The sequence below is a fragment of the Neolamprologus brichardi genome, chromosome 5, assembly GCF_056152115.1.
Source record: "Neolamprologus brichardi isolate AB-2024 chromosome 5, ASM5615211v1, whole genome shotgun sequence".
Taxonomy (NCBI): Eukaryota; Metazoa; Chordata; class Actinopteri; order Cichliformes; family Cichlidae; genus Neolamprologus; species Neolamprologus brichardi.
Window position 1 is genome coordinate 24,769,414 of NC_142108.1, and position 24,449 is coordinate 24,793,862.

Sequence of the window (24,449 nt, forward strand, 5' to 3'; positions counted from 1 at the left end):
ATTTTTGTTCTAGTAAAACATATTTTAGGAGACAATTGTTGATCATATTGATTGGTCACATGGTGCAGTCATCTCACAAACCCACAGTAGCAACAAATTAAGCTTAAGATTAGGTATTAATAATGAGAAAGCACCACATCTCCCATAGTATTCCCACACTGCTGCAGGCTGTGATTAGAATAGTTTGTGGAGCCACAGCATAATGTGACTAGCAGCTCCACTGCTTGTTCGGCTAACTACTATCGACTTACCTGTGTAACTAAACCAGTATAACCAATAATAAACCTGTCTGTGAAGAATGCTTTTCTCAAGATGGTAATAAAAACTGGGAAAAGGAAAACGTGGTGGTTTTTGTGTTTCATTGAGCTGCTGCTGTTCTTGTAAAAATGCCATTTTCTTCTTATCTTTACTTACTGAAAGAAGGATGACTGTGTTTGTTTAGCTAGTCTACCTCTCAGCATGAATGATTTCTCACACAAACATACTGACGTTCATATTTCAGCTCCATTGGGTTGAAATGGAGGCTTTGCTCTTTATATTCAGTCGAACACACTCAGAGCTAGTCAAACTATCTGATCAGCTGTGCTGGAATCAAACATTTGTTTCCCCATCATAGAGTTCATCGACTCAAAGTTAAAACTGCCTCCTGGAACGGTGCAGGTGAACGCTGCAGAAGCCTGGAGTGTGTGCGTGTGTGCTTTCTGAGGAGGAAACTAGTTGAGCAACTGTATTTGCTTTCTCAAACATTTAAAAGGACCTGCCCTACACACACACACACTTTAACAAGACTAACTGTACAGTCACACACACAGTTTCATACCGCTGAAGAGTGAAGACGGAGAAGAAGCAATGAGTCGACTTCATAAGAACATGATGTAAATAGACAGAAAAACAGGTGTCTGTTATCATGTCCATCACTGTGAATCTGAAGAGGATCTTTAACCTGCCAGGACGATCTGACAGAAAGGTCGAACTCTGCTTCAGAGGTCGGTAACACACAGCAGCAATGTCCGCACACATCTTTGGTCTCTTTGGCACATTAAGTGAAACAAAAGTGTGAGGACACATGATCTGTGTTCTTGGTTTGCTTTATTGAACTTCTATCGGGGTTTTTTTTATCGTAAAAGTAAGAGTACCAAACTGTAAAAATACAGCAATGTAAATTCTACATAAAAATACTGAAAGTATAAAAACTAGCAGAAAAGTGCCAATAATTTAACACAAGTAAATCCAGAGTATTACATTTAAAAGCTGCATTACTGATTTGTAATTATGGGTTTTTATTGTGGTGGCAGAGCAGTGTAGAGTTCATTGTCACTGCGTTACATCTTCTGTTTACATTTGAGACTCTGACGTTCGAGATAAACTGTTTTTTTAAACTTCAGCCAATCCTTGATTTTGTTCTGCTTCACTTCCTCTGGAGGGACACTGGTAAGAGGAGGAGAAATGGGAACAAATACATAAACTACAAACAGATGTAGTAAGTGAAAAGTTATTTTAGCACTGCTGGCATGTGGAGATTTATTTATTCTGTTTATTTTTAAGCTGAGAAATTCACTGCATGAATTTAAATTTCATACAGTGAACAAATAAGAAAATCAAACATGGAGCTCAGATGACGAGTAAAAACATGTTGAAGCTCAAATGATTGACAGGATTACAGAAGCATTAAACTACACAAGGACGATGTTTATTGTTTAGGTTTACATTTACAGTGTTTTTTGTTGCTGTTGTTGTTGTTTTAATCAATTTTATCTAGTTTTTCCTGATATCTACTGAGGATTTTTTGATGTGGTCCGAAGCCAACTTCAGTCTCGACTGAAACCAGCTTATTGTTTCATTATTGCCAGGAGCTGTACTGGTGTAAAACAGGTTGTGTTAAGAAGAGCGTTAAAGTGTACTCTGTGATGGTCTTTTCATTACAGCGTACAGAAACGTTTATTTGTCAGCATTTGAACAAACATTAAATTGCTACACATGTACACGTATGGGTGTTACTCAGTCAATATTAAAATAAGTCCCTACACTGCAGAGGTGAAGTATTCAGATGCTGATGCGTATATTATCAGGGATTCAATTAGAAGTAAAGGCGATGCATTTAAAGTATTTAAGTAACTGTGACCACCACGCCATTATAAACTGGTTTTAGAGTGTTTTATTGATGCATTAACGTGTAAATAAAACATTGCTGTACTTCAGTTGGTGCTTTTTTGTAAGATCTTTATAATTTTTTCATAATCTTACAATCTGTTTATTAGCTCATTCTAACAACTGCTCTGGTTTGGCTTTGTAATAAATTCATACTATGATGACGATGAAGTTAAAATAATTAACAGTGAATGAGCTTTTGGCCAAAATATATTTATTATATATATTATATATAATTATTGTAATTATTAAAATAATACCATTTACATTACTTTGAATTAAATAGTCATTAAAGCTGTATTTGTAAATGTTGTCAGATAGTTTAAATTAAAACATATTTAAGTTTAGGATCACTCATTTCTGTGCAAAAAAACAATGAGGTACATTTTTTTCTGAAATGTTGCAGCTTGAAATGATGAAAATTACAGCAAGTTATTGAATTACACATCTTTTTTTAAGAAGAAAGAGACACGTAAATACAAAGCAAAAAACAAAAAAAACATAGCCACAAAGTGGAACATTAGACAAGGCAGTATTGTTTTATTGCTATGTTTATATTTTATTTACAGTGTGCAGACAAAAGCATCACAGTCTGTCTGTCTTTCCTTCAGGTTTCACCCATAAAACCAGAGTCCTGCAGTGTGAGAATGTGGCTATCTTCAATGAGGTCAGTAAACCATATTATGCTATGGACATGCTCATGTCATTCAGAAAAGCGCCAGCTGGATGTATTCCTGTAAGCATATTCTGCAGATGAACATTTAAAATCTCTAACCAAAGGATTTTTGGTGCTGGAAGCTTTCTGGTTTCCATCTGCTTTTTTCTTGTTTTCTGAGCACCATTGAACAATCACAGGCATTAGTTGGATTTGGGTAAATGGTCTATGCAGACCTCCAGAGTCTAAAGTTACCAGGCTAGCTTACCCGTCCTCATAATCCCCAGATATATAGTTACCTGACGAATCTGCTTTCCAAAACTATCTTCAAACTATGACCAGTTATAAACCCAGTTCCTTGAAACCTGCATTTTTCTCTAATGATCTCCAGGGGGCGACTCCTCTGGTTGCATGAAGATGCGAGTCTGTCTATAAAACAATGACGCTAAATCGTATTTTGACTTTACTATGGAGTTTTTATTCTCAGTCTGTATTTTAAAGTCTTCCTCAACACAGCGAGATATTTAATTTGTAAGTTAGATTAAAGCAGGGGTTAATATAGCTGTAACAAAATGGCGATGGAGAAGCTGGCACTTATACCATGCTCTCAGTTTCTCAATTCAGATCCACAAGTTAGTTGTGTCTGATTAAAAAACAAACAAAACAATCAAAAAAGAAAAGCGTGATGAGAAAATGCTTAGCTTGCATTTTCTAAATAGGAGGCCACAAATGAAAGGGAGGCATCAGTATCGATCGCTCGTTTCTCCTGTAACTCTGGCGTTTAAAGAGATGTCTGTTCAGATGGGAGTGCGGAGATTAGCCTTCATTCACTAATGGAAGCTCTCATACACATGATTTATGCACAGGTTTGTGCATACACACTTTTAGTAAGTGAGAGCATGTGAGATTTCAGATCAAATGATTTTTCATCCTTTCTGTCTGTTCTGGTCTGTACTTCTTTGTTTATCGTTATCAGGACCACGTTGAACTCGCAGGGGGGCTGTTTGACACGTCGGACAATAAATGGTCAGTTTGAGGCTCCTCACAAAGACAGAAATGCTGTGCACGTGTTGGAGGTGGTAGCTGCTGCTGTTTGCCTGTTAAAGATTGAAACTATTTTAATTAAACTGATATGAGAGTGTACCCCTCCTACAGCGCACACACAGCCACTCCTTCAGCACACACGCCTGCTACTGGCATGAATTGACGTTAATCTGCTTCACTCTGTTCATCTGGCGGAGGATCTCACATGGTCAGATTTATATAGCACTTTTCAAGGCACCCAAAGCGCTTTACAATGCCATTATTCATTCACTCTCACATTCACACACTGGTGGAGGAAAGCTACGGTTGTAGCCACAGCTGCCCTGGGGCAGACTGACAGAAGCGAGGCTGCCATATCGCACCATCGCCAGTAGGCAGTAGGGTAAAGTGTCTTGCCCAAGGACACAACGACCAGGACAGAGAGCCCGGGGATCGAACCGGCAACCTTCCGGTTACAGATTCGCTTCCCAACCCCCTGAGCCACGGTCGTTCATTGTGAAGTTTGCGGATGACACAACAGTGGTTGGTAACGGTTACAAGGAGGATCTCAGTGCCTTTAAGCTTTATTGCTAAGAGAACCATCTCACCCTCAATATCACAAAAACAGAAGAGATGAACGTGGACTTCTAGAGGTGTTGTAAAGCACATAACCCAATGTGCTGTGGAAAGAGAGAACAGCTTCCGTTTCCTAGCTGTACATCTGGCAGAGGATCTGACATGGTCAGTTCACACGAACAACATACCCCTTCATAGACAGTGCAGTTTCACGGGAGTGACAAATCGCGCTACCTGTGACACTGCAGTAACTGCGAAACCATGCTGCCCACGAAACTGTGCTGCCCGTAAAAAATATTAATTTTTCCTTTAGATTATGTAACTAATAATTTTGTGAGAATAAATAAGATTCACTCTTATATTTGCTCCTTACACTAATTTATTTGGAACTCAGGTATTTCAGGTTGATGAAAGTTAAAGACAAAACCTGCAAAAAATTGTGGATGAATTCAAGCAAAAACTGCTGTTTTATCATCATCCAGAGAACAGTTTTGAAAGTCCTTCAAGAAGCCTGGAGAACTATTCCTGAAGACTACTTAAAGAAATGACGAGAAAGCTTTTCTAAAAGGATTTCTAAAGAATAAAGAGGGTCATACCAAACACTGGCACTGGCAAAACGGGCGTGAACACAGTGCTTTATTTACAGTGCCTAGTAAACTTACAAAGCAGGAAACTACTTTTCCATCCTCCTGGATGGCTCTCAAGTAAGCGATAGCCCCAATGGCCATAGCTGAGGCATCTGAGAATACAAACAACTCTGTGCGCACAGCTTTGGTGAGCGAGGTTGATGTGTATGCACGTGGCACATGAAGCTCCTTTAGGACTTGAAGAGAATCTCTCCAGGTTTCCCATTTCTTCAGCTTGTCTTCTGGGAGAGGTGCATCCCAGTCAGTCAGTTCCGAACTAAATTCCCTAAGAAGAGCTCGTCCCTGGATTGTGACAGGTGCCAGCATACCCATCGGATCAAAAACACTATTGACGGTAGAGAGGACTCCACGTCGGGTGAAAGGTTTGATAATAGTTGATGCAGAGAATGTGAATGTGTCTTTTCTGATCTCCCAAAGCAAACCCAGGCTGTGCTGCATGGGTGCTGTCTCCCCACTCAAATCCAGATCCTTGATGAGCGGGACACAATCTTCTGGCGGGAAAGCTCCAGTGACTGCTGGACTGTTCGACACAAACTTGTGCAAGCGGAGGTTTGATTCAGCAAGTGAAGCCTGAGTCCGTTGGAGAAGGTTGATTGCTTCTGCTTCAGATGGGAGCACACCAAGCCATCATCCACGTAAAAGTGCCTTTCCACAAATTTCACTGTGTCGGCACCGTACTTCTGGGCACCTTCAGCAATGGCTCTTCGCAGACCATAGATGGCCACAGCCGGAGATGGTGAGTTGCCAAAGACATGAACCCTCATGCGGTAGTCGATAACTGCCGTGGTGAGGTCGATGTCCTCATACCACAAAAACTGGAGGAAGTTGCGGTGCCTTTCATGGACCAAAAAGCAGTGAAACATTTGTTGGATGTCGGCGAGGATAGCTACTCTCTCCCTTCGAAAGCGTAGAAGGACACCCAAGAGAAAATTGTTGAGGTCGGGACCAGTCGGAAGCACGTCATTAAGGGAGACCCCGCAGTACTGAGCACTGGAATCAAAAACCACCCTGATTTGGTTGGGCTTTTGTGGGTGGTATACCCCGAATGATGGAAGAAACCAGCACTCTTCATCTTCCCTCAAGGGTGGTGCCGCCTCTGCGTGACCATTGGCAATGATCTTCTCCATGAATGCCACATATTGCTTCTGCATCTTGGGTTTCTTCCTGAATTGGCGTTGCAAGGATTCAAACCTCTTAACCGCATGCTCTTTATTATTTGGCAAACGTTGCCGTGGCTCCTTGAACGGCAATGGAGCAACCCAACTACCAGTGTCATCTCTGTGGACATTTGTATCCATGATCTCTAGGAAGAGGATGTCTTCTATTGATGGGGCCGGTTTGTTATCATGTTCAGATTGGTTAAACACTGTGTGTCCTAGCATCCTCTCTGGCATATTGTTAGATTTGCTGAAGCTTGGCTGTGTTTCTTTGACCTGCATGAAACTTGCACAGGGCTGAAATATGGAATGGCGACCGCTGTCTAGCACATGGGTCTTGAATGTGTCAACCGTTGGCTTATGCACATTACCTAAGCACACCTCCCCTATCACCACCCAGCCTAGATCGAGACGTTGTGCAAAGGGAGCGTTGTGTGGCCCGTTAACTTGCTGCCTGATCTTGTGTGCTCTAAGCACGTCTCTCCCGAGCAGCAGGAGTATCTCTGCTTCTGGATCCAGATTGGGGATGTGTTTGGCTATAAAACTACACCTGGTGTTGGGATTTCAGCTCGATTGTTAGGGATTTCAGGGCACTCAAGGAGTGGTGGAAGAGGTATGAGAACCTTGCCGTTCAACGACTCTATCTGGAATCCTTCTGCCTTCCTGCCATATGTTTCAATGACGCCGGAGGATGTTCTGAGATGGTATAAGAGTGGTTTGTTCTCCACACCAAACAGCTCAAAGAACTCTGGCCTGGCTAAAGAGCGATTGCTCTGGTCGTCCAGAATTACATAAGCTTTAATGGCTTTGTGTTTTGAATGTTTGGGGTAGACCTTTGCAAGGCAGATCTTAGAGCAAGAACGACCCCACTGGCCGGGGCCACAAACCTCTGTGCAGCTGGTTATAACATCAGTTACATTAGAGTCATCTTCTCCCTCCCCGCCGTTCTCTTGTGGTGGTGGAGGAGCCTTGGTGAGTTGAGGTTGTGGGCCAGGGTGCATGGCTGCATCATGATAGATGCTTTCACACTCTAAGCATTTCACGGAAGATTTGCAGTCTTTGGCAACATGTGAAGTTGAAGAACAACACTTTAAGCATATTCCTTTCTGTTTTAGAAGGGCCTTCCTGTCATCGATGGACTTGTTTCTGAATGTCCTGCATTTTTTAAGTGGGTGAGGTTTATTGTGCAATGGGCAGTTCTTGTTAGGGTCGTTGTTGATTGTAGAGACATCTGTTTTGTGAACCGCAATAGACTTGTTAGTGTTAAAGCTCTTCATAGGTAATCTTTCTGGTTTTGTGGGGTTTGCGCCGTTGCTTTAACGAATAAAGCTGGGGTCATTTCGCTTCTTTGCCTCATGACAGACAAAGTTACAAAAGTAACTAAAGGGAGGGAAGCAGCCGTTATTCTCCTCTTTGTACCACGACCCAGATGACACCCACTTCTCCTGGAGCCCATATGGGAGCTTGTCTACTATGGGTCCAATACCTCTGGAGGTGTCTAGATATGACAGTATCCATCCTCCTTGGCGTCTTGTATCTCCATAAGCAAATCCCCAAGTTTACGTAATCTGATGTGATCTTTGGCTGCAATTTTTGGAAAACTGTCAAGTCTCTGAAACAGCGACTGCTCGATCATCTCAGGGGCGCCATAGCAGTCATTCAACCTCTCCCATGCCTTGCGCAGAGCCAAACTGGCATTATTGACATGCACTGAGCGTATGCATCTTATTTGCTGCCCAGACTCTTTTCCTAACCATTTGGTTATGAGGTCTAATTCTTGTGTTTCTGTAAGTTAAACCTCAGCAACAGCGTTAGTGAATGAGGACCGCCATGCACGGAAATTCTCTGGCTTATCATCAAATTGGTACAGTCCTGATGTAACGAGATCACGTCGCGCCAAATATTGTGCCAGAAGGTCTGGTGGTTGTGACACGCTCACTGGAAGCATATGCCGGGGTGTTTGTGATTGAGCACCTATATACGTGCAAGGGTTTGTCCTTTCGACGTCGTCTTCGATTCAGCTCTGGTCAGTTTAGACAGGTTTGTTGTGGGTGGATGTGTCCCATTATCCGCTTCAGGCTTGGGCTTGCTGTTGCTATGTTGGAATTCCGCTAAGCTTGCAGGTGGATGCCATGTTCTGAAACTGTCTTGTGATTCTGCACGGTCTACAGATTTAACAGGTGAGACAGATACTGGTGCAAAGGTAGACTGATTCTGATCATTTTGAGAGCAAACATATTCGTATACGTTGCGATCTAAGCCTGTTTTCTGACTCAGATTTCACATTTTCTACATTTCCATGCATTTCTGTTACATCTTCTAACACCTGTGCTTCAGCGATGGCTGCGTCTGCTTCACGATTTAATGTTAGCACTTCCAGCTCTGTATCAATTCTAGCGGCTTCCAACTGATTTTGGGCTTCTCTAGTTTTCCTTTCTGCTTCTCTAGCAGCCTTTTCCAGTTTTAATTTAGCCTCCTGGCTAGCATATGATGCTCGTACCTTAGCAGCTTCTGCTTTAGCTCTGGCGCGAGCTGCACTTACAGATGATGCGGATGTCACGTTGCTCCTGGTATTTGATACCGATGACTTGTTGCTTGCTGCCATCACGAACACGTAGGACCATCGAGTGCCGCCTTTTCACTGTAGTGTTCTGTTGCAGAGTGTAGCAACTCTGATTAAACACCAAGCTAAACCTCTGTCAATGAATACACGAGTCCGAGTAGAGTTGACTTTTTACTCAGAATCTTCATTTGACAAGCGGTGAAAACTGTAGTTGAAAAGAAATACAGAATAGAAAAAATTATCGTTTACATAAATATTGAATCACGAAATAACTCAAAATGTGACCTTACACCCTCGTGTTAGCTTTAGCAACAGTAATGATCATCAAAACTGCCCTTTTTTAACATGTACAAATCAACCTCCATGAATCACAAATAAAATATAATTTTTAACAAATACCGCTATTTATGCCTTTTTAACACCTTCATCATGAAATATATACACTTACGGCGTTGCCTGAACAATGTTCCCAGGTGGATGGCTGTGGATAAGCCTCAGAGCAAGGACCGCATGTCACTCTCCCTCTTAGAGCAACCAGGAAGAGCAAGTAAACAGGAAATGAAGCAATACAGGTAACCCACCAGGAAGTGAGGTTATTAGCAAGTTCACCTTCAAAATTAAAGCTTCTTAACATTTTTAACTCTTTTTACTGTTCTTTTTAACTTAAATACATACAAAATAATTATTTTAAAGCAAACATTAAAGATAAATGACATAAATGCCTTTGAGGCATCACACTATGAATGCTATGAACGGAGAATGCTATGAACTGTGGAAGCTACGAACTGAGAACTATGAGCATGAAACTCTGACTGAGTGTTATGACTAGGTGCAAGATTTCATGGACGGATCCTGGGAATGGAAAAAGGGGCAGCGGCTTGGATGGAGGTATGCAGTCACTATAATGAGAGAAGACAAGCAGTCAGTGGCAGTCTAGTGAATCATAGCCAAAGGATTTGACTGTGGTGGTTAGGGCTTACGCGTTGCAGGTGAAAGTGTCATGCGAGGAGGGGGTGTCCAAAGGGGTCCGGGTGAGGAGTGTCCAGAGAGGGTCTAGAATATACTTGGAGCAAGGGACTTGGCAGGTAGGCAGGCAAGTGGACAGCCAGATGACAGAACCAGCATCCAGGCGGAGATGTGAGTAGTTCAGCTTGGGAAGCGTGACTGCCAGGTGGGTCCTATGACAAAGAAAACACGGTGAGGAGAAATGCAATTATTAAGGGCTCTCACAAGGGCTTGGCGGCCTAGCACTAACATGAGTTAGCAGTAGATCTGGCAGAGGTCTGTTGTGAGTGCTGGTCTTATATGCTGGTGACTTGATTGGAATCAGGTGTGAAAGCTGATTGGAGTCTCTGCCTGAAGGTGGAGCCCAGCGGAGTGGAAAAACCCCGCACTCACCCGGACCATGACACTATTTCCGTTTTCCTGCCAAAATGTAAAAAAATGGGGGATGGCTCAAGACTTTTGCACAGTATTGCAAGTATTATATAAAAAAATACAAACCTGGGTGTTATTATGTTTCTCCCAAATATTTATTTGTGTGGTTGCAAGTGACAAATCCTTTTGTAGGGTTATCACTACTCATTTTTGGCTTTTCATACGTCATTTCACGCCATGTAGTCTTGATGAATGACACACTAAACCTTACTTTCATGTGAACACAAAACGTGTAACGGTTTTCTTTTTAACAACATGAGAAAAGTTTAAAATGATCACTGACGTGACATAGGATACGTGTCTGCACGCTTTTTATACTCAGTCCCATAACATGTTGAGACAGTTACAAAATCAGCTTCTCCATTTTCCTTTTTAAAGTGATCTCATGCTGTGTTGTTTTCTGGACCAGCATGCTGTTTTCTGCAAATATGAAACACTGTGCATCATTTTATGGATAGAAAATATCTTTAGATAGGATCTCTAAATGGCATCAGCAGGGCTAAAAATTAGGTTCGGTCATAGCAGAGCTCTATTTTGAACATAAAGTTTCACAGGGGACAGTCTTTAGAAGCAAGCCACTTGAGATTTTTCACTCCTAAAATGACACAGACTTCTATGTTTGTTCAATCACGCAATTTTTATTTATTTTAATGTAGGCAACTTCACAAGTGTCACGTTTGGCGATACTGAAATAGGTTCATTGGCCTTTACAGAGCTGTGATTTGTACATGTGGTTATATGTAGATGTAAATGGGATAGAAAACAAAGACAATATTGCTCTCTGATCATCTTTCCGAAAAATATAGAAACTAAAAGCTGAGAATGAGCTTGTGCAGAACAGTTTACAAACAGTGAGCATGCATTATAAGTGCAAAACTAAAGGCAGTTATGTAGAACAAGCTTATTTGGGCATAAAAACAGAAACATTCAGTGCATACACAAAATTTTGCTTAATTCGTACAGTGCTTTGTGGAACATGCTCAGAGTAAAGGGGGAGGTTATGTTTAAAAACTGAATATTGTTTCTCTGCCAGCTGTGGGCGGAGGAGAACGACATTATCTGGCTTGTGCCTTGTGCCATAAAATGCATTCAATTACTGTGAATGTATTTTAGTCTGCAGCATAATATTTAATTTAAATAGATCAGGACCATAAAAAATATGTTTTAGGATGAATCACAGTTTTACAGTTGGTCAGTAGCCTTTTATTTCTTTTACACACACACACACACAAAACCACACAAAATATGTAAAACTGTTATTTTAACAGAAATGTATAAATGCACCCACTGGACATGGCACTAAAATTGAGAGAAGGAAAGTTCAATGAAGAATATATTTTTTTCTTAAGACAGATGTGATAGATGAATCCATCCTCCTGGCATGGCTCACGGTCTATTAGCTGGTTGGTCCACCAAACTGATCAGGTCTAAAATATTTAAACAACAACTCAACATGAAGGTTTTGATAGACATAACAGCCCATCCGATCCCAGACTGAACTACAACACTGGACATCAACAAATTCTGCTTGTAATCTTGTGACATTTGGTACAGACATCATGCAGGGAAGCTGTATTGTTCAGTTAATTCTGATTCATTCTCAGGGATGTAACTACCATTCACAGTCCTTTATAATCTTTATTATCAGGTCATAGTTTGAATTTATCTAAAGCTGTCATTTATGACCAAAACCAAAAAGTCCAACATTTTAACTGTATGACATGTATGTGTGGCATTTTATCGAGCTGCTGCATTTAGAGTTGTAACTGTGACAGGATTCCTTCCGATAAGCTTTAAGGCGACTTTTATAGTGAGTTCACACAAAAGAAAAAGGTTTAACAAAATGACATTATTGTGTGAACAAAATGTCATAAGACATGAGGAGATTCAACAAAGCTGACAAACTACCAAACCGAGAAACTCGTGCAGAGATTCTTTGCTAGTCTATGAATTATTTAATGACATAGAAGGAAGACAAGAATATTTCAGTGCACAGAGGCAGAAACTGTACTTGAAAAAGAAAGCAAACACCATCAATTATACATCCTGAGTATGAAGATAGCAACGGGCACCTTTTTCTAGTTACTTGTGTTTTTAGAGCACAGAAGGCTACAAGAAAAGCTATCTGACCGAAGTTCTTAAATGGGTACCATGACCACGGGCTAATCAGAAATTAATGCCAAAACCAGAAATATTTACGGGGTCTTAAGTATTAAAAGTATTTTGATTGGAGCATTAGGATATGGAGATGCCCAGTGAAAATATGGTGATGACATTTAAGCACAGATTCACCCATGAGGTGAGCTACTTCATATCATATTTATTTATTAACCCTTTAAGACCTACCATAGAACCAAGTCCGCCAGAGCTTATATTATATTTTTACATGCTGTAGTGCCATTTTTGGGAGCATTTCAAGTTGCTATACATCAATACAACCATTACAGCCTAGATTTTAATAATATGTAGGAATTAAGTGCATAGTGATTACATAAATTGCAAAAAAGTGCAATAAACTACAAAAAAATTGAAAATCGTTTTTGTTTTTTTAACATATATTTCTAGTTAGAGAAATTTAAGAGGCTTATCCCTCAAAACTGTAAATACAAAAAAGTTGCACAAAATAGTTTCCCACCACAGGAAATTTATTTTGAGTGCCTTCATAGTTTTATTTTTGAAATACACCAATTTTTATACACTGCAGGAAAAACGAAAATAAATATTATAGTGCAAATTTGCAAAAAAGCAGCATCTGCATCAAAATAAACTATTTCCAGCAGTGCAATATGAGTCCTAAGCATCCCAGAAACGACACAGAAAGTCATAAAGTCAAAGATAACTTTTAAAAACACCAGTATAGGCTCATTGAGGCCCGGACCATAAAAAACTACATTTCCGCGAAATGACGTCACTTCCGGTTTCGGGCAGGTCATGGCGGACATGCGATCGTTCGCGCTGCCGTCTAATCCAATGTAGGAAGTGTTACAAACAGCTGATCGGATCGGCAAAGCGTGTTTCTGGAATATTATGTTTTTGTTGCTGCAAGCGCTTTTTATGCAGTTTTTGCAAAGCTATATGTGGAAGGAAACTGTGACTTAGGACAAGCTGATGGCATAAGATGTAAGTACAACTCCTCAGGTTTCATATGCAAAAAAAAATATTGCGCTAGCTCACGTGGTTGCAGAGCTACCGGGATTTAAAAATAGTTACGCAAAACAGAGCGTGCCCGCTCCCACCGGTTTTAAAGGGTTAATTGGGCAGCACAGTGGTTAGCACTGTTGCCTCACAGCAAGGAGTTTCTAAGTTCAATTCCACCACCAGGCCAGGGTCTTTCTTTGCAGAGTTTGCTGTTTGCCCAGTTTCTCCCCGGATACTCCCACAGTCCAAAGACATGCAGTTAGTGGTTAATTGGAAACACTAAATTGCCCATAGGTTTGAATGCGGGAGTGAATGTGAGCGCGAATGATTGTCTCGATGCGTTAGCCCTGTGACAGACTGGCAACCTATCTAGGGTGTACCCTGCCTCTCGCCCTTAGATAGCTGGGACAGGCTTCAGCACCCCTGTGACCCTGAGAGGGATAAGCAGAAGAGAGTGGATGTTTATTATTTTTTATATTATGCATTCTTCTATTTTATTTTTAATTTAAATATTTGTTTTAATGCACACACTTCAGTTTAACATGTTTCCAGGACAGAGCATGACACTCATGTGCTGCATAGAGAGCTGTTCATTTCCAACTAATGCCCCTAATTGGGCTTTTACATCCAACATGCGCACACTTTAGTTTAACAAGTAAAATATTACTACATTTATAAAAGTACAAGAATGTAAAATCGTATTATAAATAATGAATAATTGGCTGCAGCTCTGACTTGCTTTAAAGAAAAGAGAGCTTTCAACATTCTTCCAAAAGAGATATATCTAAGATGATACATCTCTGCCAAATGTCAGAATACAAGTTTATGGTACCTAATGAAGCACCTGGCAACATTTCTGGGCAGCAGAGATTTTGGCAGCATTGCTGTGACACAGTGTCAAAAATACTCTCTTTAAACTTGACACACTCACGCATATTGCCATCTTTGGTGTCCCAGTGGAGTACAAACGATTCTCCACCAGTTAGATGGAGATCTCACCTCATTATTGGCAATGTGACACCTATTCCTACTCCATCAGCAATGCTCCCTCCCATGTGCAGTGGCTCTGTGATACAATGTCTTTTCTTAAACTTGATACGATCAACCATTCTCTCTGAGGCAAACCCACAACTTCTCACATGTGGAAAGCCTTCCTGACACATTTTAGGTCATTATAATCCCCGTCTCCAGATAGTGTCCCCCATCCATGTTCTCCCACCTTCTTGATTCTGTATCTATTGACTTATTAGTTTTTTCTTTTTCTCTCTTATTGTTTCTTCTGTGATTGATTTTGGAAGTACTTTGAAAGGCCTTTCCGCCAATAAATACATTAAAAGAAAAAGAAACACTATTTCAAAGATGAAAAAAGAAAGCCGAGTAAAAGCCTCAGTCTCATTACATAACCTCCTGTTTGTTGATAAAGTAACGCAGGAAACTCTTGTGACGTGATCATGAGTATCTGAGTATATATTTCTTTGCTTCTGAGTCAGACATCTGTTTGTTCTTCAGGTGTGACCAAGTGAGTGTATCTGTGATTAACAGCTGAAGTGGAAAATGTCCAAAGTTCTTTCCTGGATCTAGATTTTTCTATTTGTTTAAGGCTCAAATTCTTTTAGTACAACAATTACAAGATGTCATGCTGAGAAAACGGAAATATTAACATTTGAAATAAAAACTGAACTTTGACAAATAAATGAAGCTAAATAACTGTGAATCATGATGAGTGATGAATCCTGACAGATTTGTTTCTTTATGACTTTTATCTGAGAATCCCAGCATGTTAATTAAAAATCATGACGTAATTGTCAAACTGCATCATAGAACCATATTTTGCTTTTATCTATGCTTCAGATACAAGAAGTGTGTCTGAATATGTAGGCACCGGAGGCATTGCACAGTAGCTGATATAAAGTTTTACACAACAAATGTGTAAACCAAGAATATGAAGATGATTTGGCACAAAGATAGTGTGGTTTTATTTTGTTTTTCCTTACTTTTTCACATCTCTTTATTGAATTTTCAAATATATTCTGGTACTTAAAAATACACCCCCAATCCATCCCAACTCCTGAACTATTCCCACCCCAGTAGGCTACAGTTATGGTTTTATGGATGTATTATTTATTTTCACAATAAAATGAAGTACAGCTTGCTTTTCTTTGGGATAAATATTATTTTTTGAAATTCTGAGTGACTTCTATTGAAATAAATTCCAAAAAATATTTTCTAAACTGTAAAAAAATCACTTAACCCAGATTTTTGACTCAAAGTGTCATTTTTTCCCCTTCTTGTTTCCATTTTTTTTCTGTGGAAAACTCCCGTTCGTGATTGTTTTGTGTTGGGGATCTTAAATCTTAGAGTGTGTTTTAAGACCATTAATGGTTTTTGTTTTGAGTCCAGTTTTTTTTTTTAAAGAAGGAATTGTACAAATGACTGCAGGTCTGGCCAAAGTCTGGTCAATTTTTTGTTCAAAAATGTTTTTTCGTGTAGATTTCTACCAGCAGAATGATAGAAATAATCTCAAAACAAATCTACTTGTTGTCGTTGTGTTTAGATGTCAGAGGATGCAAGACTTCAGTCTTTTATAGTGTGTTTTATAGTGTATGGAGGCATAACTACCGTGTTTCTAAACCTCTGAACGAAGCTCAGTCATCTGAATTCAGTGAAGAAGTCATTAAATACATTCAAAACTGTGTGTGTGTGTGTGTGTGTGTGTGTGTGTGTGTACTTGCAGCATTTCCGATGGCCTCACTACGGTAAAGAGATCAGTACTGAAGTTTTGACCGTCAGCGTTTACAACTGCAGTAAATTCTTCTCTAACAGGTAACACACACACACACACACACACACACACTCATCCAACAGATTAACAAAAACTTCATCATCACATCTTATTATCAATTTGTCATAATGAAATAGTAACTAATAATGATAATTAATAGTAAAAGGTAAGTCCTTGGTGAGTTTATGGGGTGCTTTCAGTTATTATGATGAACACTCACACGTCTCTGCTGGGAGGACCTAATAACATAGATTATATACACAGAAATGATCATATTTGGATGAGAGGGTGGAGTGCTAACCCTAGCAAGCCTGATTAGCATCCTTCCGTCCATGATCTGTGCACAGACACAGATTTGCTAATTATTGTTATTCAGCCCTGCAGTTGCTCCATGAATAAGATGTGAGAAAAATGAAAATGAAGTAATGAAAAGCACCTGTGGTGTTAGAGTAGAAAGAAAAAGAAATTCAGTTTTGACATGTTTATACATTTTTACTTTCTCTATATTGACTAAATTGTATTTTTAAGCGTAAATATCAAATGCTGTTGTGTAAGTTATACTGAAAGCTTGTTTTTGTAGACTACTTGGGAAGCTGATCATCAGCCTCCAGCATGTCGTGACTTCTGGGAGGTTGGTGGTACGGGAACCGCTCACCGATGCCAGCTACAGCCTGACTGATGTAAGGACGCACAATCACACACCGTGCTGTATGAAAGTCTGGATTTTAAATGCAAACACTCACCTCTGGTTACATCTCCTTCTTTCTGTAGATCTACATAGAGCTGGAAATTCGGTTTCATCCACTTGAAGGAACCGCAGGAACCTGGGATGGACGGGACTTTCTGAGCATAGATGAAGAAAAGGATGAGTAAGTAATATATGCTGGACAGAAAAATCTTTTTTTTTAATCTCATCTGCAGTAAAGACCTGTTCTATGAAAGCGGCCACTGCAAGATGCTTTTAGCTTGACTAGTTTTGTTCTTTTGTTCTTCAGATCAACTCTGGTCATCAGAAATGAAGGAGCTGATGACATTGAAGGGTGAGAATTAACATCACTTACACAATCTTTAAAGTGAGCTGACACCAAAGCTGCTCTGTACATAGAGTAAAACTCTTCCTCACAGGAGTCTCCGATTCATTAATCATTCAAGCTTTTTATCAAGCAGTCATTCTACAGTAATGTCAGTTTATTTATTTTTATAGCCCGATGTATCATGCATAAAGCTTTAATGGGCTTCACATGCATAATAGCATATTAAAAATAAAACAAAAGAAAATAAATATTTAAAGAGTCACTGATATATTCAAACAAACAAACAAAAAAAAGCCCAAAGATACCACAAATACAAAACAAAGAAAAAGAAGAAACAAGAAAATCATCTCAGGCTTGATGATTAATTAATCTCTGCTTCCATCCACCTCGACCCCTCCCTCTGTGGAGGCCATAGGTCTATGATAACATCTTCCTCATGCTTTCCCTTCATCTTTCCTTCATTATTTTGAGTCACACTTTCACTCCTTTTCATGTGTATAGAAGTGTGTATGTTAGAATGAATGTGTGACCCTATGTGTCTGCATGCTTATCTTTGATATGTGGCTTTTATTCAAACTAGGAAACACTTTGTAAGTCCGTGTTTATTGTTATTATTATTATTCACAAAAGTGTGGCAAGCCTCTCTGACCATTCACGGTGTCTCACTCTAGTCCAAGCCCGTGCACTGCTGGAATAACGTTCTTGTAAATCGTGGTTGAGTTTGTCACTGTGTCTCATATTTTCCCATCAGGCAGCGGACAATCGGCCGCCTCGATCAGTTGGACAGAGAGGCTCGGCGCCTGGGGCAGAATCTGCTTCCGAGGGATGAGGAAGACGAGGATGATGATTACGATGATTACGATGATGACATGATGGACATGGAGGCTTCGAACATCATCTTTACTTCTCTGCTGAGGTAAATCAGGTTACCTTCTCTATGTTATACTACCTGTAGCTTATCTGAGTGAAGTTGAAATGATTACTGTCTGCTGTTTTGTGTGTGTGTGTGTTTGTGCGTGCGTGTGTGCGCGCAGTCGTTGCAGGCCGCTGTCTAAAAGTTCTGTTGGAGCGATGCCCAGAATCCAGAGCTTCCAGGTGAGTTCATTCAGCTATTTATTTCTGGTGTTTACAGGACAGGTCCAGGTCAGGGATGCCAAACATGCGGCACGCAGGCCACAACCTGTTCTCAAGATGGGTCCAATCCAGCCAACTGCCTGGCTTTGCAAAGAGAGAAACCTGTAGGAGAAGAACTTTTGAGTGTATTTTAGAATATTGGAGTTTTATATTGGAGTTCCATCCATCCATCCATCTTCATCCGCTTTATCCGGGGCCGGGTCGCGGGGGCAGCAGCCTAAGCAAAGAGGCCCAGACCTCCCTCTCCCCAGCCACCTCCTCCAGCTCATCCGGGGGAATACCAAGGCGTTCCCAGGCCAGCCGAGAGATATAATCTCTCCAGCATGTCCTGGGTCTGCCCCGGGGCCTCCTCCCGGTGGGACATGCCTGGAACACCTCACCCAGGAGGCGCCCAGGGGGCATCCTTACCAGATGCCCAAACCACCTCAGCTGGCTCCTTTCGATGTGGAGTAGCAGCGGCTCTACTTTGAGCCCCTCCCGGATGGCCGAACTTCTCACCCTATCTCTAAGGGAGATGCCAGCCACCCTTCGGAGGAAGCTCATTTCCGCCGCTTGTATCCGCGATCTCGTCCTTTCGGTCACTACCCACAGCTCGTGGCCATAGGTAAGGGTAGGGACGTAGATCGACCGGTAAATTGAGAGCTTCGCTTTTACACTCAGCTCCCTCTTCACCACAACGGACCGGTGCAGCGTCTGCATTACTGCAGCTGCAGCCCCAATCCGTCTGTCGATCTCCGGCTCCCTTCTCCCATCACTCGCGAACAAGACCCCGAGATACTTGAGCTCCTCCACTTGGGGCAGGACCTCATCCCCGACCCGGAGTGGGCACTCCACCCTTTTCCGGCTGAGAACCATGGCCTCAGATTTGGAGGTGCTGATCCTCATTCCCGCTGCTTCACACTCGGCTGCGAACCGCTCCAGTGCGAGCTGGAGGCCCTCACCCGATGAAGCCAACAGAACCACATCATCCGCAAAGATCAGAGATGAGATCCTGAGGCCACCAAAGCGAAAGCCCTCCGCCACTTGGCTGCGCCTAGAAATCCTGTCCATAAAAATTATGAACAGAACCGGTGACAAAGGGCAGCCCTGGCGGAGCCCATCACCCACCGGGAACGAGTCCGACTTATTGCCGGCAATGCGAACCAAGCTCTTGCAACGGTTGTATAGGGATCGAATGGCCCGTAGCAATGGGCCAGACACCCCATACTCCCGCAACACCTCCCACAGGACACCCCGAGGGACACGGTCGAATGCCTTCTCCAAGTCCACAAAACACATGTAGACTGGTTGGGCAAACTCCCATGCACCCTCAAGTATCCTCGAGAGGATGAAGAGCTGGTCCAGTGTTCCGCGACCAGGACGAAAACCGCATTGTTCCTCCTGCATCAGAGGTTCGACTAGCGGACGAACTCTCCTTTCCAGCACCCTGGCATAGACTTTCCCGGGGAGGCTGAGGAGTGTGATCCCCCTGTAGTTGGAACACACTCTCCGGTCCCCCTTCTTAAAGATGGGGACCACCACCCCGGTCTGCCAATCCACAGGTACTGCCCCTGATCTCCACGCAACATTGCAGAGGCGTGTCAGCCAGGACAGCCCTACAACGTCCAGAGCCTTCAGGAACTCGGGGCGGACCTCATCAACACCAGGGGCTCTGCCACCAAGGAGTTGTTTAACTGCCTCAGTGACCTCGCCCCCAGAAATTGGCGGGTCATTCCCCTCATCCCCAGACTCTGCTTCCTCCTTGGAAGACGCGTCAGTGGGATTGAGGAGGTCCTCGAAGTATTCCTTCCACCGCCTGACAATTTTCTCAGTCGACGTCAGCAGCGCTCCGCCAGCACTATACACAGTGCAGGTAGAGCACCGCTTTCCCCTCCTGAGACGCCTGACGGTTTGCCAGAACCTCTTCGAGGCAGTCCGAAAGTCTTTTTCCATGGCCTCTCCGAACTCCTCCCACACCCGAGTTTTTGCTTCAGCCACTGCCCGAGCCGCATTCCGCTTGGCCTGTCGATACCTGTCGGCTGCCTCCGGAGTCCCACAGGCTAACCAAGCCCGATAGGACTCCTTCTTCAGCCTGGTGGCTCCCTTCACCTCTGGTGTCCACCATTTGGTTCGGGGATTACCACCACGGCAGGCACCAACCACCTTGCGGCCGCAGCTCAATGCAGCAGCTTCGGCAATGGAGGCGCTGAACATGGTCCATTCGGACTCAATGTCCCCCGCCTCCCTCGGAATGCTGTTGAAGCTCTGCCGGAGGTGTGCGTTGAAGATCTCGCGGACTGGGGCCTCTGCTAGTCGTTCCCAGCACACCCTCACTACGCGTTTAGGTGCACCAGGTCTGTCCAGCGTCCTCCCCCGCCACCTGATCCAACTCACCACCAGGTGGTAATCAGTTGACAGCTCAGCCCCTCTCTTTACCCGAGTGTCCAGAACATATGGTCGCAGGTCTGGTGATACGATTACAAAATCGATCATTGACCTACGGCCTAGAGCGTCCTGGTGCCACGTGCACTTATGGACACTCTTATGTTCGAACAAGGTGTTCGTTATGGCCAAACTGTGATTAGCACAGAAGTCCAATAACAAAGCACCGCTCGGGTTCAGATCAGGGAGGCCGTTCCTCCCAATCACGCCCCTCCAGGTCTCGCTGTCGTTACCCACGTGAGCATTGAAGTCTCCCAGCAGGACAACAGAGTCTCCAGGTGGAGCACCTTCCAGCACCCCCCCCAGGGACTCTAAGAAGGCTGGGTACTCCGAACTGCCACTCGGCGCATAAGCGCAGATGACAGTCAGGACCCGTTCCCCGACCCTAAGGCGCAGGGAACAAACCCTCTCGTCCACCGGGAAAAACCCCAACGTACCGGCAGCAAGCCGAGGGGATATTAGAATACCCACCCCAGCCCGCCGCCTCTCACCAGGGGCAACTCCAGACTGAGACAGAGTCCAGCCCCTCTCCAGGAGACTGGTTCCAGAGCCCAAGCCGTGCGTAGAGGTGAGCCCGACTATATCTAGCCGGTACCTCTCAACCTCACGCACTAACTCAGGCTCCTTCCCCACCAGAGAGGTGACATTCCATGTCCCTATTGCCAGTTTTGGCAGCCGGGGGTCAGTCCGCCAGGGCCTCCGCTCCTGGCCGCCACCCGGCACACAATGCACCCGACCCCTATGGCGCCTCCTGCGGGTGGTGGGCCTGCGGGAGGATGGGCCCATGTCTCCTCTTCGGGCTGTGCCCGGCCGGGCCCCATGGACTAAGGCCCGGCCACCAGACGCTCGCCCTCGGGCACCCTCCCCGGGCCTGGCTCCAGGGCGGGGCCCCGGTAACCCTATCCCGGGCAGGGTAAACTGTTCCCTCGGTGTTTTTTTCATAGGGGTCTTCTGAATCGCTCTTTGTCTGGTCCCTCACCCAGGACCAATTTGCCATGGGAGACCCTACCAGGGGGCAAAAGCCCCCAGACAACATAGCCCCTGGGATCCCTGGGATCCCTGGGACACACAAACCCCTCCACCACGATAAGGTTGCGATTCACGGAGGAGTTATATTGGAGTTAATATTCTTATTATCTGTTTTGGTTTACTTCTTTACATACCATGAAACAAAAAAAAAAACACATTTCTTACAGTTTTTATGTAAAGGTCTTACTTGGGATGGGATGCACATAGCCCATAAACTAAGATTTGACAACCCCAATTAAGTAATTTTTCCTCCTTACATTTGCTGGGAAAGTATTAGGAATCTTGTCCCAGGTAGCCATTAATTAAAAGATAAAGTTTGTCTACAGGATAGAGAAATGCTGCTGTAGTCAGTGAAAGAAATCTGTCAGAGTATTTCATAATTAATCAATCATACATAGAAAATATTCAGTCTTTATCAGTGGGAGAACCTGTAAAACCTGTGAAACAGTTAAAAGTCCAAAATCTGTGCCCTCCTTCACATTGTCCAAAACACTCCAGTGGGCCAGATTTGAGTCTTTTTGTCAGGCCAATTCTCGTCCTTGTGCCTTATGTTTAACACCAACATGTGCTTTAGATAAAGTCAACAGACAGACCTGGATATCACTCAGTCCTCTATCATTACACACTACATAAAGACCATAAATTTGAATTGTGTGTGTACAGGTAAATGTGAACATCCTCGAGGCCCAAAAGCTGGTTGGAGTGAACATCAACCCTGCAGTTTTCATCAGCGTAGGAAACCAGAAAAGACACACTGCAACTCAGAAATCCACCAACTGTCCGTTCTACAACGAGGTACAGTGGAGTGGAGATAAGAGCGGAACACAGTAGACTGCAGTAGAGTCCATCACAGGTTTTTTTCTGTTCTTTCAGAACTTCCAGTTTGACTTTCAGGAGGCTCCACAGACTTTCCTTGATAAAGTCATAGAGATAAAGGTCAGCTCTATTAATTTTCCAGTTGTCTCTAATGATGTTGCCATGGTGACATACTTGCGGGTATGGCCTAAGTGAACACCTGTGATGTTTCTTCCTCTCAGGTGTTCCACAGGCGGACTTTGGCCTTCCTGTTGACCCACATTGGAACCTTCAAGATTGACATATCTACTGTGTACAACCAGCCGGGTATAAGTACTTTTCACAGTGTGGTACTCTGATCTGACTACTGCAGTACTCACTGACCTCTTTTCTCTCTGCCGCTCCAGACCACCGCTTCTACCAGAAGTGGGCTCCTCTCACTGATCCTGCAGATACAAGGTCAGGGATCAAAGGTTATGTCAAGGCCAGCCTCAATGTGCTAATGAAGGGGGATACTCTGAGTATGCCCAGTCTGCCACCGTCCTCCTCGTCTGGAGCCACCGAAGACATTGAAAAGTCAGTTCTAATTCAATCAACAATAATCATTACCAATAACATAAAAAACAGAAGATGTAAAGAGAACCTGTCATTTCTAGTCTGATACTTTTATTAATATGCAGCAATTTGTTTTTGTCTGAAACAAGCAGTTTTAGTTCCCTTCACACTCAACCTCCCTTTATACATCGCCTTATTGTTGCCCCTCATAAGAAACGGTTTGAACAGCAAGTTGGGCTTCTGTATTCAGAAGAAATGATTGTATTGGCTGCACTCTGCTGCTTTCTCTGGCATCATGTCGAGTCCCGACAAGTCATCTCGCTCTTCTAGCTCTTGATCCATCACAATTCAGTTATAAAATGAAAAATGTGGCAATGAGGACCTCAAGTCATTCTGTGTTTGAGTAATTCTGAGCAGTGCTGCAGGAGGAGCAGTGATTTTTGTGAATTTTAGCTTGCCATGGTATAGCAGTCCTTGGGCCAACTGAGCTAAAAACTGCCTGAAACTGAGTGTTTAGAGCAGTCTAAAGCCCGTTTTTCCCTAAATGGAATTATTTCCACATTTGCTGACGTCATGTTTAAAACAAAATTATACACCCCCTAATTTGAGTATGAATTGCTGTAAAGTGACAGAAATGAAAGAAAAATACAATAGCTTCCTTGTTTAACAAAATAACACAGTCGTGAATGCAGAGATTATGACTTAACAAGGCCACCTCAGTCCTAGCAGACCCCTAAAATCAAGTGTGGGCATAAATAAATCAACACCACCTCTTATTGTTCTGGATAATTTACCTAATGGAAGCACTTAAGTATTATTAAATTCCGTTCTTTTGAATTCTTTTGGCGACAGAGAAAGACTGGACTCAGAGTGGTCAAGCTCAAAACATGATCTTTATTTTACATTTCCGGAAATGGAGACCTGAACACACAAACACACAAGCTCAGGTCTGAAAGCATTAGAAGCCAGCATGCTTATATAGTTCTGCTGCACGTCACACAAACATAGTTTCGATATAAACAACTCCTTCTGTGTTACTAGTTCTGCTTTTTCTGTCTGGTTTCCTGTGATTTATTAATATGTCTCTGCACTAAACTTCCCCTTTCTTTACTTCCCCTTACTGAAGTCTCTGTTGCCAATGCAACCTGTCACCCTCTGACCTAGTTTCTTATGCCTCTATTACAAAGTACAAAAGACAATATAATCAGAACAGCATTAAGAATATAAATTTATATCGTAACAGTATGAAATAAAAGAGGTTCTAGGATTGAGCCCTGGTGAACTCCCTGTAAAATAATGTGTTTCAGTATGTTGCCCAAGGATATCTGAACATACAGAAGGGATCAAACCACGTT

General features: G+C 42.8%; 1 protein-coding gene across 1 annotated transcript in view; it reads left to right on the forward strand.

Moving 5' to 3' along the window:
• The first annotated feature begins 883 nt into the window (after positions 1-883).
• fer1l4 (fer-1 like family member 4) overlaps positions 884-24,449 on the forward strand; it is a 46,521-nt gene continuing 22,955 nt past the window's right edge. The window contains exons 1-12 of the mRNA XM_087840896.1: positions 884-986; positions 2,760-2,815; positions 16,079-16,167; positions 16,707-16,806; positions 16,898-16,995; positions 17,122-17,166; positions 17,912-18,076; positions 18,195-18,255; positions 22,408-22,539; positions 22,618-22,680; positions 22,782-22,866; positions 22,947-23,115. Of these exons, the coding sequence (XP_087697022.1) occupies positions 908-986; positions 2,760-2,815; positions 16,079-16,167; positions 16,707-16,806; positions 16,898-16,995; positions 17,122-17,166; positions 17,912-18,076; positions 18,195-18,255; positions 22,408-22,539; positions 22,618-22,680; positions 22,782-22,866; positions 22,947-23,115 (1,142 nt within the window). The 5' untranslated portion in view covers positions 884-907. The remainder of the gene's footprint in view (positions 987-2,759; positions 2,816-16,078; positions 16,168-16,706; positions 16,807-16,897; positions 16,996-17,121; positions 17,167-17,911; positions 18,077-18,194; positions 18,256-22,407; positions 22,540-22,617; positions 22,681-22,781; positions 22,867-22,946; positions 23,116-24,449) is intronic.